This window comes from Budorcas taxicolor, chromosome Y (assembly GCF_023091745.1).
Source record: "Budorcas taxicolor isolate Tak-1 chromosome Y, Takin1.1, whole genome shotgun sequence".
In the NCBI taxonomy this organism is placed as follows: Eukaryota; Metazoa; Chordata; class Mammalia; order Artiodactyla; family Bovidae; genus Budorcas; species Budorcas taxicolor.
This window is the reverse complement of record NC_068936.1, coordinates 777,869-793,000: the sequence shown is the minus strand read 5'-3', so window position 1 is coordinate 793,000 and position 15,132 is coordinate 777,869. Positions and strand designations below refer to the sequence as shown.

At 35.2% G+C, this 15,132-nt stretch overlaps 1 protein-coding gene across 1 annotated transcript in view; it reads left to right on the top strand.

The window, feature by feature from the left end:
* Positions 1-14,650, top strand: part of LOC128071012 (probable ubiquitin carboxyl-terminal hydrolase FAF-X) — a 113,834-nt gene extending 99,184 nt beyond the window's left edge. The window contains exons 38-44 of the mRNA XM_052664008.1: positions 7,850-8,035; positions 8,426-8,646; positions 8,730-8,818; positions 12,019-12,175; positions 12,326-12,538; positions 12,917-13,012; positions 14,504-14,650. Of these exons, the coding sequence (XP_052519968.1) occupies positions 7,850-8,035; positions 8,426-8,646; positions 8,730-8,818; positions 12,019-12,175; positions 12,326-12,538; positions 12,917-13,012; positions 14,504-14,641 (1,100 nt within the window). The 3' untranslated portion in view covers positions 14,642-14,650. The remainder of the gene's footprint in view (positions 1-7,849; positions 8,036-8,425; positions 8,647-8,729; positions 8,819-12,018; positions 12,176-12,325; positions 12,539-12,916; positions 13,013-14,503) is intronic.
* Positions 14,651-15,132: the final 482 nt, after the last annotated feature.

Sequence of the window (15,132 nt, the reverse complement as noted above, 5' to 3'; positions counted from 1 at the left end):
AGTGAGGCCTGGCATGCTGCAGTCCATGGGGTCACAAAGAATCAGGCACTACTGAGCGACTGAACTGAACTGAACTTTTTCCCTAACACTGATTCACTTATTTTCGGTGGTTACAGCATGCTTACCTAAAGAGTGTGGGAGGGAGAGGATATAGATATACATAACAGCTGATTCACATTATTCACAGCAGAAGTTAACAGAACGTTATAATCTATTATATTCCAATAGATTTTCTTATCTGGCTGCCTAGGAGACTGGAAAACTCTTTTGATGGGGACTTTGCCTGGAGAAGGAAATGGCAACCCACTCCAGTATTCTTGTGTGGAGAACCCCATGGAGAGAGGAGCCTGGTAGTCTGCAGTCAAAGGGGTTGCAAAGAGTCGGACAGGACTGAGCTACTTCACTTTCACTTTCACTTTGCATGGCAGCAGTGAATCAGTTTTGAGGATATGTTGAGCCAAGAATACATAAATGTTTTTTGTGACGTTTTCATTATTATTTTAGGTTGTTGTTTATTAGGAAAGAGAACCAATTTTTATTAAAGTATAATTGAGTATAAGTTACAGGCGAGTTACAAGGAGAGTAATCCACTTCTTTTTTTTTTTTTTTACTTTACAATATTAAATTGATTTTTCCATACATTGACATGAATCCACCATGGGTTCCCCATCCTGAAACCCCCTCCTGCCTCCCATCCCATCCCATCCCTCTGGGTTATCCCAGTGTACCACCCTTGAGCACCCTGTATCATACATTGAACCTGGACTGGCAGTCTGTTTCACATATGATAATATACATGTTTCAGTGACATTCTCCTATATCATCCCACTCTCGCCCTCTCCCGCAGAGTCCAAGAGACTGTTCGATACATCTGTGTCTGTTTCGCTGTCTTGCATACAGGGTTATTGTTACCTTCTTTCTAAATTCCATATATATGTGTTAGTATACTGTATTGGTGTTTTTCATTCTGGCCTACTTCACTCTATATAATAGGCTCCAGTTTCATCCACCTCATTAGAACTGATTCAAATGTATTCTTTTTAATGGCTGAGTAATATTCTGTTGTGTATATGTGTACCACAGCTTCCTTATGCATTCATCTGCTGATGGACATCTAGGTTGCTTCCATGTCCTGGCTATTATAAACAGCGCTGCGATGAACATTAGGGTACATGTGTCTCTTTCAATTCTGGTTTCCTCACTGTGTATTCCCCTGCAGTGGGATTGCTGGGTTATAAAGCAGTTCTATTTCCACTTTTTTAAGGAATCTCCACACTGTTCTCCATAGTGGCCATACTAGTTTGCATTCCCACCAACAGTGTAAGAGTGTTCCCTTTTCTACACACTCTCTTCAGCATTTATTGCTTGTAGACTTTTGGATAGCGGCCGTTCTGACTGGCATGAGATGGTACCTCATTGTGGTTTTGATTTGCATTTCTCTGATAATGAGTGATGTTGAGCATCTTTTCATGTGTTTGTTAGCCATCTGTATGTCTTCTTTGGAGAAACGTCTGTCTAGTTCTTTGGCCCTCTTTCTGATTGGGTCTTTTATTTTTCTGGAATTGAGCTGCAGGAGTTGCTTGTATGTTTTTGAGATTAATTCTTTGTCCGTTGCTTCGGTTCCTGTTATTTTCACCCATTCTGAAGGCTGTCTTTTCACCTTGCTTATAGTTTCCTTTGTTGTGAGGAAGCTTTTCATTTTAATTAGGCCCCATTAGTTTTTTTTTGCTTTTATTTCCAGTATTCTGGAAGGTAGGTCATAGAGAATCCTGCTGTGGTTTATGTCGGAGAGTGTTTTGCCTGTATTTTCCTCTGGGAGTTTTATAGTTTCTGGTCTTAAGTTTAGGTCTTTAATCCATTTGAGTTTATTCTTGTTGTTGGTGTTAGAAAGTGTTCTAGTTTCATCCTTTTACAAGTGGTTGACCAGTTTACCAGGGCACCACTTATTCAAGACATTGTCTTTTCTCCATTGTATATTCTTGCCTCCTTTGTCAAAGATAAGGTGTCCATAGGTATTTGGATTGATCTCTGGGCTTTCTATTTTGTTCCATTGATCTATATTTCTGTCTTTGTGCCAGTACCATACTGCCTAGTTGATTGTGGCTTTGTAGTAGAGCCTGAAGTCAAGCGGGTTGATTCCTCCAGTTCCATTCTTCTTTCTCAAGATTGCTTTGGCTATTCGAGGTTTTTTTGTATTTCCATACAAATTGTGAAATTATTTGTTCTAATTCTGTGAAAAATACTGTTGGTAGCTTGATAGGGATTGCATTGAATCTATAGATTGCTTAGGGTGGTACACTTACTTTCACTATATTGATTCTTCCACTCCATGAACAGGATATATTTCTCCATCTATTTGTGTCCTCTCTGATTTCTTCAGTGTTTTTTTAGTTTTCTATATATAGGTCTTTTATTTCTTTAGGTAGATAATTCTTAAGCATTTTATCATTTTCATTGCAATGGTGAATGGAATTGTTTCCTTAATTTCTCTGTTTTCTCATTGTTAACATATAGGAATGCAAGGATTTCTGTGTATTAATTGTATATCCTGCAGCTTCATTATATTCATTGATTAGCTAGCTCTAGTAATTTTCTGATGGTGTCTTTAGGGTTTTCTATGTAGAATATCATGTTGTCTGGAAACAGTGAGAGTTTTACTTCTTCTTTTCCAATCTGGATTGCTTTTATTTCTTTTTCTGCTCTGATTGCTGTGGCTAAAACTTCCAAAACTATGTTGAAGAGTAGTGATGAGAGTTGGCACCCTTGTCTTGTCCCTGACTTTAAGGAAAATGCTTTCAATTTTTCACCATTGAGGAGAATGTTTGCTGTGGTTGTCATATATGGCTTTTATTATTTTGAGGTATGTTCCTTCTGTTCCTGCTTTCTGGAGGTTTTTTATCATAAATGTATGTTGAATTTTGTGAAAGGCTTTCTTTGCATCTATTGAGATAGTCCTATGATTTTTATTTTTCAATTTGTTAATGTGGTATGAGTAATTCACAATTTTTAAAGGTTATACTTCATTTATAGTTAATATAAAATATTGGCTATATTCCCTGTATTGTACAATATATCCTTATACAGTAGGTTATCCTTCTTACTTTCCTAACCCTGTATTGCCCCTCCTTTCCATCTCTGCGGTGATATGCAGAGTTTATTCTTTATATCTGTGAATCAGATTCTTTTTGTTACATTCACTGGTTTCTTTTGGATTCCAAAATGAATGAGATCATACACTATTTGTCTTTCTCTGGCTTATTTCATTTAGCATAATGCTCTCCAAGTTGATATATATATATATTGTTGTAGAAGACATTATTTCATTTTCTTTTATAGCTGAGAAGTGTTCATTGTAGAGATATACCTCGTCTTCTTTATCCATCTATCCATGCACATTTTGGCTGTATCCATGTCCTGGCAACTGTAAATAGTGCTTTAATGAACTTGACCCATCTTTTCCAGTTACACTTTTCTCTGTGTAGATGCCCAGGAGTGGGATTGCTGGATAATATGGTCATTCTGTTCGTCAGAGTTTTTAAGAACCTCCATGGTGTTCTCCATAGTGGCTGCATCACATTACCTCCCCAGTGATAGTACAGGAGGGTTTTATGTATTTATTCTGTTTCACTTAGTTGATTTTTAATTGTGGTATCCTAGTTGTGTCAAATGGGACCTTTCATTGTAGCACACACGGTCTGTAGTTGTAATGAATAGGCTCAGTAGTTGTGTCTCACAGGCTTAGTTGCTCCACAGCATGTGGGAGTCTTAATTCCCCAACCAGGGATGGAACCTGCATTCCCTGCATAGTATGTAGATCCTTAACCACCGAATCACCAGGGACATCCAAGCCCATTTTTTAAGTGGGTTGTGTTTTTTGATATTGAGTTGTATGAACTATGTTGAGTTGTATGAACCCCTTACTGGCCATATCATTTGTAAGTTTTCTCCCATTCAATAGGTTGTCTTTTTGTTTGGTGGATGATTTCCTTTGTTATGTGTTTAATTATGTCCCCTCATTTGTTTTTGCTTTTGTTTCATTTCTTTTAGGAGATGGATCCAAAAACATGGTGGTATGATTTGTGTCGGTTTTCTACCTTTGTATTCCTTTGGTTTTGTAGCATTTGGTCTTATATCTAGGCCTTTAAAATCATTTTGAGTTCATTTTTGTATAATGGTTTTAGAGAATGTTCTGCTATCATGCTTCTACATGTAATTGTCTAGTTTTCACAGCACCTCGATTGAAGAGAGTTTTAAAGAGAGTAAGTTTGTTATTGTTCCAGTTAGAAAACTTTAATGATTTAGACATTGGTGCACCAGCAGCTTAGAATTACAAATTTTTTATTACATTTTTGAGATGTAGTCTGGTTAAAAATTTTATAGTGATAATATATATTCTTGTATATGTTGTTTATGAGGAATTGATTCAAGTAATTAGCAGAGCATTTTGAGTAACTTCTTTTTAACCTCAGTTACCTTCTGTCCCCAAAATAAGTTTTATAACGAGGCTTTCTTCTTTAGTGTTACCTGTTTGGATTTGTTACTCAACTCTTAATTTGTGATCCTTTAATAGGAAGAATATGTTTCTTTTAATTCTCTTTTCTCTTACTATCTTACACAGTTTATTTTAGTTTGCAGTGTCTTATCAGTAACTAAGATTGTTAGATCTTATAGTTGAGAAGGAGGGAAATTACAGCACAAACAAGCATAAATGAAATTCCATTTTCTAGTCCTGTTTTTTAAATGCAAAATACCAGATTTAAGAACTCACTAAAAATCTGTTTTGTTTCCATTTTAGATATTGCTTGTTCAGAAACCACTGATCATTGGTCCATATTGTAGTTGCCATTTTCATTGCCACAAATAAATATATAGGTTGATCATTTCATCTTGATTCAAATGAAATTTTACCAAAAAGATACCATAATACCCAACTTACGAAAAAGCTTTTTTTTTTTTACAGTTTTTTGGTTTTCTGATAAAACACTGTAAACCTTTCTTCACTGTGGTTTAATCCAGCAATGAATAAAGAATGTTAATAGTAAAAGGTGCACATTTGAGCAAGTATCTAATCTACATTTATAGAGTAAGATATGAGTTGCTGGAGAAAATGATACAGAAAATTTGTAAACAGAGTGCAGAGTAAATGCAAACTTTTCGCGTGACATAATGGTTCATTAGACAATATGAAATTTTTTCTCAGGTGTCTTGATACAGTGAAAGACATGAGTAGATACCAGACTTCTATTCTTTTGGCAAGTCTTTTTTAAAAAATTTATTTTAGTTGGAGACTAACTTTACAACGTTGTAGTGGTTTTGCTATACATTGACATAATCGGCCATGGATGTACATATGTCCCACATCCTGAACCCCTTTCCCATCTCCCTCCCCATCCCATCCCTCTGGGTTGTCTCAGTGCACTGGCTTTGAGTGCCCTGTTTCATGCGTCAAGCTTGCACTGCTCATCTATTTCACATATGGTAATATACAGGTTTCAATGCTATTCTCTCATATCATCCCACCCTTGCCTTCTCCCACAGAGTCCAAAAGTTTGTTTTTTGTATCTTTGTCTCTTTTGCTGTCGATGCATACAGGGTTGTTGTTACTGTCTGTCTAAATTCCACATGTATGTATTAATATACTGTATTGGTGTTTTTCTTTCTGTCTTACTTCACTCTGTATAATAGGCTCCAGTTTCATCCACCTATTAGAACTGATCCAAATGTGTTCTTTTTAAAAGCTGAGTAATATTCCATTTGGTATATGTACCACAACTTTCTTATCCATTTGTCTGCCAATAGACATCTAGTTGCTTCATGTCCTAGCTATTGTAAACAGCACTACAGCGAACATTGTGGTACACATATCTTTCAGTTCTGGTTTCCTTGGTGTGTATGCCCAGCAGTAGGATTGCTGAGTCATATGGCAGATTTCTATACAGTTTTTTAAAGAATCTCTACACTGTTCTCCACAGTGGCTGTACTAGTTTGCATTCCCATTAACAGTGTAAGAGGGACACACACTTTTTTCCACACACTGCAGCATTTATTGTTTGTAGACTTTTTGATAGCAGCCATTCTGACTGCCTGTTTGTGGTTTTAATTTGCATTTCTCTGATAATGAGTGATGTTGAGCATCTTTTTATATGTTTGTTAGCCATCTGTATGTCTTCTCTGGAGAAATGTCTGTTAGTTCTTTGGCCCACTTTTTGATTGGGTCATTTATTTTTCTGGTGTTGAACTGCATGAGGTGTTTGTATACTTTTGAGATTAATTGTCAGTTGCTTTGTTTGCTATTATTTTCTCCTATTCCGCAGGCTGTCTTTTCACCTTGCTTATAGTTTCCTTTGTTGTGAGGAAGCTTTTAAGTTTCAATAGGTCCCATTCGTTTATTTTTGCTTTTGTTTCCGTTACTCTGGTAGGTGGGTTATAGAGGACCTTGCTGTGATTTGTGTCAGAGTGTTTTACCTATGTTTTCCTCTAGGAGTTTTATAGTTTCTGGTCTTAATGTTGAGATCTTTAATCCATTTTGAGTTTATTTTTGTGTATGGTGTTAGAAAGTGTTCTAGTTTCATTCTTTTAGAGGTGGTTGACCAGTTTTCCCAGCACCAGTTGTTAAAGAGATTGTTTGTTCATTGTATATTTTGTTTTGGCAGGTCTTGTAACAAGAGTCTGTGAGGGCACTGAGACTCATTATAACATTGTTAATGAGGTTTACTTTAGAAAGATTGTACTGGCTGTAGACTAGAATGGATTGTAATGGTACAAGACTAGAGATTGTAATATAATGATGTGTAGCTAGAAATCATTATTGCCCTTATATTATGGACTTGCAATAGGAAAGATACACTTGGAATATTCAGGAGTTTTTAATGAGGGCAGAGCTTGGTGATTATGTATTTGAGTGAATGGATCCGGGGAAAGACATAAGTGCAAAGTATCTTCAGGAACTAAGAGAACACTGTTGCCATTTACTGAGAGGAAGCCTAGATGGAGGAATTTATCTGAGCTGACAAATTTTAAAGACATGTTGGACACCTTACTGAAGAAGTCCAATAAACATTGAGATACATACATCCAAAATTTGGAATCATCTTTATGTATGCACAGTTATAGATTTAGTTACAAAAAAATAAGTAGTATTAGAAGATAGTGTAGAATGAGAAGAAAACCAGCTTCTAAACCTAGTTGGGGAAAAGAATCCACAATTAATAATAAGAAATAGGGGAGAAAATAAGAAGCAAAAACCATGGAAGGTGAGAGGAAGTAAAAAATGAAGGTGAGACAATCCAGGTAAAAGATTCAAGAACGAAGAAACAGTTGAGTTTGAGAACTGCTTTTTACCTTCAAACCTGAATGAGATTCAAACATAATTCAAACCTGAGTTAGGAGAGAAACTGAATGGAAAAATTAGGGGGAAAAGCAATAGGAAATAGGCCTTTTTCCCCAAAAAAGATTTTTCTAGAATGGGAAAATATAGATTACAAAAGAGATGTTATTTCTCATTTAGCAGTTTCTGTCTTTGTCATCCTACCTTATTGTCATGAGAAATACTACTCAGTCTCTTCTGGTCACTTTAGGTCCTATGAAGTGTACTTTTCTCTAGTTGAGTATAATTGTAATACCAGAGACATGTCACTATATCATAGTAAGGATAGTTGAATTTAAGTAAATCAATGTATTTTCTGTTCCATCTGCATTCTATATGTATTTTTGCAATCTAATCAAAAGAGATGAACTTTAGTCATAAAAATTACAGGCAGCCATATTACATATTTATTTATTAAAGCAGCAGTTGCTATTTTTAGTATTTTTGTTTTTGATAAACATTCTTCTTCTCCCTTTTTAATAGGTATGGCAGAAAAGACACAGCTTCTGAAATTGAGTGTACCGGCTACCTTTATGCTTGTGTCTTTAGATGAAGGACCAGGTCCTCCAATCAAATATCAGTATGCTGAATTAGGCAAGTTGTACTCAGTAGTGTCTCAACTGATCCGGTGTTGCAATGTCTCATCAAGAATGCAGTCTTCAATCAATGGTAAAGTAATATGTCCCATTATTTATAATAGTTTAAAAATAATGGTAGGCTTCTCTAGTACTTAATTAAAATTCTGAAATTAATGAAATCAGATTATTACTTTAGTATATTCATTTATAACTAGCTTTTTTATGAGTTTGAGACCTTTTACAAAATTCACTACCTGCTGTGGTAAAATTAGTAGGCTTGAAATGATTTAAGAATTTTAACTTTTTTTTTTTGCTTCAGTTACAGCATTTATATTTTTGTATCTTATCAGCTTAGTATACCCTACCATTCTGAGTATTTTTGTTTAGAACACTTAATTCACATTTTTAAAATAAAAAAGTTAGTATTATGGTTTTATAAAGGCATCTAATAGGCTGTTCATTGATGACAAATCTGTTCTAGGTAATCCCCCTCTTCCCAATCCTTTTGGTGACCCTAATATATCACAGCCTATAATGCCAATTCAGCAGAATGTGGCAGACATTTTATTTGTGAGAACAAGCTACGTGAAGAAAATTATTGAAGACTGCAGTAACTCAGAGGAAACCATCAAATTACTTCGTTTTTGCTGCTGGGAGAATCCTCAGTTCTCATCTACAGTCCTCAGTGAACTACTCTGGCAGGTTAAAGAAAAATAAACATTCATATGCCTATAATTTGATTAGTCTTTTAAATAAGAAATTCAATATGTCCCATCTGTTTTTAGGTTGCATACTCATACACCTATGAACTTCGGCCATATTTGGATCTACTTCTGCAGATTTTACTGATAGAGGATTCCTGGCAGGCTCACAGGTGGATACACTTTTTGCTACCAAAATAATATTTTTGTAGGTTCTAAAAAACACTGAAATTGTTAGTAACCAAATATATTTTTACTTCTTGAATCTCTTAAAAATACATAGTAGCATAATGCATGAAATATTTCCTCATCATAGTTTTATTTCATTGTTGTTATTTTCTCTTAAAATCAAAAGTTTTATGCTATTACTAGTTTTTTCCTTCCACTTAATGCTTTTTACTGTTTTTTAATAAAGAGTAATTAATTTACTCTTTTCATGAATTTTTAAATTCTGTTAATAATGTAGAAAAATAATCATTTAGAATTACATGTTTTTAAACTCATTACACTAAGTAACATTTAGTTATCTAACAATAATCCTTGCCTGTTGGAAGTTTCATTACTGTATTTGGGGTCAAGAGTAATGTTTGGAACTAATGTTTCCCAAAATTCTGCTATGTTCTTTGAAGTAAAATTGCGCCTACAAATGCTGATACAAAATTAGTTGCCAAACTCTGCCAACTTATCCTCACTTTGCTCTTCACAGGGATTGATTATAGTTGATTTTAGAAATAAGCATGTGTACATATTGCCAGCTATTAGTCATTCTAATGACCAAAAAATTTTTGTGCACTCTGTAACATCTTTGCTCCTTGTAATCTGATTTTCTAATAACTTTGTTGATATAATGTGAATGATTGACAGTTTGAGTTTGTGTTGTATACAATATTAAATTGTGAATTAGTAGGACTTATGATGTAATACTATGTCAGTATTTGAAGATACTGGTACTTGATAATCCTGTCAAGGAAAATTTGGCTCGAGATTTTAAGCTGGGAATTCCCTTGTATAACTTGATAAACAAGTAAATGATTTTTAACATTTTGGTATGTGTGCTAAGAATTGTGTTTGGATTGAAATGTTGGTGTACTGATCCTCAAAGTGACCTATAGAATCTCGATTATGAAAGAAAAACTAAAATTTAGAAGTGAAATGACCTTAGAATGACATAGTTCAGTTCAGTCTCTCAGTTGTGTCCGACTCTTTGCGACCCCATGAATCACAGCACACCAGGCCTCCCTGTCCATCACCAATTCCCAGAGTTTACCCAAACTCATGTCCATTGAATGACTATGACCTGTTTTTGGTGCAGTTTTGCCTTTAGGAAGAGCTTTGGAACTTCTTCTCAGTCCAGCCACTGAGCTGGTCATTGCTGGTTGTCATATAAAACCCACTTTTTGTCTCATGTCAAAATCTCATTGAGAAATGGTTTGTTGTTATTGCTTAAATTAAGAGAATATGACACCTCAAAATGACAGCTTTTTTTGATTTTTGGTCAGCTTCTGAGGCACCCATGTATTGAGGTTTTTCACCTTTCCAGTTTTAAATATCAAATGACCATAGAATGGCCAAGTTGAGTTCTTTGGCAGCTTCTCATGTAGTTAGTTGTATGAGGGTAAGCTTCAATGATGCGCTCATTTGGTCATGGTCAACTTCCAATGGCCAGTCCCTATACTCCTCATCTTCAAAGCTTTCATATCTTTTGCAGAACTTCTTGAATCACTACTGCACTGTACAATCATTAGCATTTCCTAGGCCAAATGTGTTGTTGATGATGTGAGCTCTCTGCTGCTTTATGGTCCATTTTGACCCATTTGGAACTCAAATAAGAAAATTGCCTGAATTTGCTTTTTGTCTGCATCATTTCCTAGTCCCTACTAATAAGTCATTAGGAAAAAACAAAGTGAGAAAGGGCATTTTTTTAAAAGGATGTGTAACATAACCATATTTAGTTATTTTAAAATTTAATTGGAGGCTAATTACAGTATTATGATGATTTTTGCCATCCATCAACATGAATTAGCCACAAAGGCCCATGTGTCCCCCTATCCTGAAACCCTCCTCACCTCCCTCTCTACCTCATCCCTCTGGGTTGTCCCAGAGTACCTTGCTTCATGTATTGAACTCACACTGGTCATCTATTTTACATATGGTATTATACATGTTTCAGTGCTACTCTGTCAAATCATCTGACCTTTCTCTTCTCCCACAGAGTCCATAAGTCTGTTCTTTACATCTGTGTCTCTTTTGCTGCCTTGTATATAAGATCATCATTACCAGCTTTCTAAATCCCATATATATGCATTAATGTACAGATTGGTGTTTGTTTCTGACTTAACTTCACTCTGTATAATAGGCTTCAGTTTTATCCACCTCATGAAAACTGACTCAAATGTGTTTCTTTTTATAACCACATCATAGTCCACTCTGTATGTGTGCTACAACTTCCTCATACATTCATCTGCCAGCAGACATCTAGATTGCTTCCAAGTCCTAGCTATTGTAAACAGTGCTGCCATGAACATTGGGGTACCTGTTTCTCTTTCTCTAGTTTTCTTGGTGTGTACCTGAACCCAGTGGAATTGCTGGGTCATATGCCAGTGCTATTCCCAGTTCTTTAGGGGATCTCCACACTTCTCCATCATGGCTGTACTAGTTTGCATTCCCACCAGCAGTGTAAGAGGGTTGGTTTCCTTTTTTCCACACCCTCTGCAGGATTCACTGAAGAGTTTTTGGTGGCGGCCATTCTGACTGACATGAGATGATACCTTATTGTGGCTTTTACACATAATAACCACATTTATCTATAAATGTATTTCAGTATCAAATAGCAAAATTCAACAGTATAACATAAAGCAGCAATAATTTTTGCACCAAACTAATAGCATAGTTTTGACCCACCATATGTGTTCTAATAATTAGAATTCAGGTTAATTTTGTACTGCTGAAATGTATCACTTATGGAAACTAGACTACACTCTGAAATGCTATCCTGAAGTAGTGATCTAAGTAAGTCTGTTCTCAGCTGAAGCAGTCATGAAGACATACTTCATGGTAATTTTAATGAGTTCAGTTTAGTATTGGTATCTTTAATTGTTTTAGTAATTCATTTAAATTACTGTAAAGCAAAGTCATTTTGGATTAATAATAATTTGGTGGAACTTCAGACTTGAGTCAGACTTAGTCAGCTCCCCATATTGTTAGCTGTGTGACAGTAGTTCGACTTATGTGTTTATTTTTTCATCAGTGAATTGACTTTACTAATGGGACGTTTAAGTACATTGAATATATAAGTACATTGAAAGTATAAGCAGTGGGCTTCAAAATATTAGCTAAGAGACACTATAAATTTGTATATCTGGTTCTTTTTTAGAATTCATAATGCACTTAAAGGAATCCCAGATGATCGAGATGGATTGTTTGATACTATCCAGCGCTCTAAGAATCACTATCAAAAAAGAGCATACCAGTGTATAAAATGTATGGTGGCTCTCTTCAGCAGTTGTCCTGTTGCTTACCAAATATTACAGGTGAGGATTTTTTTTTAATTTTGTGATCTGGATCATAATTAACGGATACTTTCTAAGGAAAGAATCATGAAAATTTGGAATCAGCATTTTAAGTTAACATTTAAAATTTTAATTTATTCTTTTATATAATTATGTTATTTTCTTTCAAAGGGCAATGGAGATCTTAAAAGAAAGTGGACTTGGGCAGTAGAATGGCTTGGAGATGAACTTGAAAGAAGACCATACACTGGCAATCCACAATACACTTATAATAATTGGTCTCCTCCAGTTCAGAGCAATGAAACATCAAATGGTTATTTCTTAGAGAGATCACATAGTGCTAGGATGACACTGGCAAAAGCTTGTGAACTCTGTCCAGAGGAGGTAAAAAAAGTCACCCATGGGCAGCAAATAGAAATGGAAGAAAGAAAAGTAATTTTTTCCTTTATAGGCTGGTGCTTATTGTATAAAAAAAATTGTTGTGCAATTTTATTGTCTTTAATGTATAGTATTAATTTTTCTTAAGTAATCAAGGGAACTTCCTGACACCTTTGTTGAAATTAGTTTGGAGAAATTTCAGTGAAATTGTTCTAAACATGTTTAGGTGAATCAAAACTTTTCTCTGAATTATTTTATTGGCTGTAAATGAAAAACTGTTTTTAAAAAGATGAGCTTTGTGGATTTAAATTTTTTAAAAAGATTAAAAGTGAATTTAAAGTTGCTTTGTGATCACATTATTAATCTTTTTAAACATCTTAATAGGAGCCAGATGACCAAGAAGCCCCAGATGAGCATGAATCATCTCCACAAGAAGATGCTCCATTATATCCTCATTCATCTGGATCTCACTATCAACAGGTAAACATGAGTTTATCTTCATTTTAACCCCCTGATTTCTGTGATTATTTGCTTATTTTTCTTAAATATTTTGTACCTTTTAGTTGTGACTATGAAGTAATAAACTATTTAGAATAACTTTGACAAGATGATCAGAAGAGTGGATGGAGTGGAATGACATTACAGCATATTTTGACCACTCTTACAGTGTTTTCTTTGCCCACTAGGCACTTCTCTTGTATCAAAAACTCCACTTAATCAAGATGTATATTTCACATTAACATGAAAATAGCAATATAAAAATGTCTTGGTTGTTTTGGTGCAATGTTTAGTTGCAGTAGGGATGTCTTTTAAATGATAGTTGGGGTTTAAGCCTCAATTCTGTCAAGTTCCTCTCCAGTGAACAGGAAGGACCTGGGAATATGATCACAGTACTAGTCAAATTACATCCAGCTAACACAGAACATTTTAGTCCATAGTTCATTTTCAAAGAACCACCAGGACTAGAGATTAAAAGTTTCTTATGTTCTTAATTGAATAAAATAGTCAATATTCTCCACTGGAAAAAGTATTCAATAGTGCTATGTTTCTTGATGGACAGTACAGGCCAGTCTGATATATGTGATTGCTGATGTGGAAAAGTAAAAATAAATGTAAATGTCTTCCAAGTTTAAAAAAGATTATAATAATATTGACAATTTTGAACACATGTATCTTCTCTGAAACATCATGAGTGGAAAGACTACAAGAAGACTGAAAATGGCAGAGATCCCAGTTGTTAAGATTCTTGAAACTGTAGACTAATGAGCTTGATGTGTGTGCCCTAGCCAAATTCTGTAGGAATCAGAAAGGAACACACACACACAAAAGCAACAAAAAACATACACACAAGTAATCATAGATACCACTGTAGCTTCATGAAGAAAGCATCATGTTAAATAAATTCCCTTCCTCCTGTTAACATTTGATTCATTTTAATAGATAGTTCATTGCAGGAACCAGAATAACTGATAAAAATTTTATTTGAAGAAACTTTCATTTGTAAACAAGAACTGGGTGAAAAAGTTTCTAGAAAAGTTGTTCTGAATTATAAACTATAAATGTGACTAATTCAGCTATTTAGGCAGTGGTCTTTAATGTTCCTTAAATCATCTAAAGGTTAAAATCATAGGTTGCTGAGGACCACCCCAAGGAAAATGGACTCATTGCTGCCTTTAAACTTGGTAGGCTCAGTTTGCTTAGTCTTGGCCAATTGTTTTACAACACGCTGGATTGTAGTTTTTCAGGCTCCTCTGTGGGACTTTCGAGGCAAGAATACTGGAATGGATTGTCATTTCCTCCTCCAGGAGACCTTCTTGACCCAGGAATCAAACCCTCATCCATTGTTTTGCTGCATTGCAGGCAGATTCTTTATCACTAAGCCACCAGGGAAGCCTTTAGACATACTTTACTGTGTGAGTTTTTAATTTTCATTTGAAAAGTTTGACATGCCAATCTGTTCCACCTTCTCAGAATAATCACATACATGGACAGCCATATACAGGACCAGCAGCACATCACTTGAACAACCATCAGAATACTGCCCAGCAGCAACAAGAAAACTGTGAAGACAATGAAGAAGTATCCTCATCTGAAATAAAGGATCAGTGAAATGTCCATAATTGATTGGTTCTTTAAGACCAGGCTATTAGACCTTACAGTCCAAACTTTTATATACTTGGCTAGTATTTAACAAAAGAGAAATTGTTTAACATGGAGCGGAGAGTTTATTCATTGTCTCATTTGCAGAAGTTTGGTGTTAACAGGTGAGCCACCTGCAGGAGAGTGTATAGTGTTTTGTAATAAATGGGTGATACCGATATGTAAATGGGAAAGTTGTATATAATGTATTGTTTGACGGTTAATTCTTAAGCAACAAAACACTTTTGGTGACTATGAGAAATCTACAAAAAAAAGTTGGTTTTGGGGTTTCTTTTTTGTTATGTCTGCTGCACCTGGCAACCAGTTTTGTCGGCTTCATGGCAATTGGATCAACACCTTTATGAAAAAAAAAAGATGGGGAGAAGAAAGTTAACATTGAAAGAGGCCATTCATATCAGCCAACACCAGTAGCTGCTTACTAACTCTTAGTTACTGGAGCC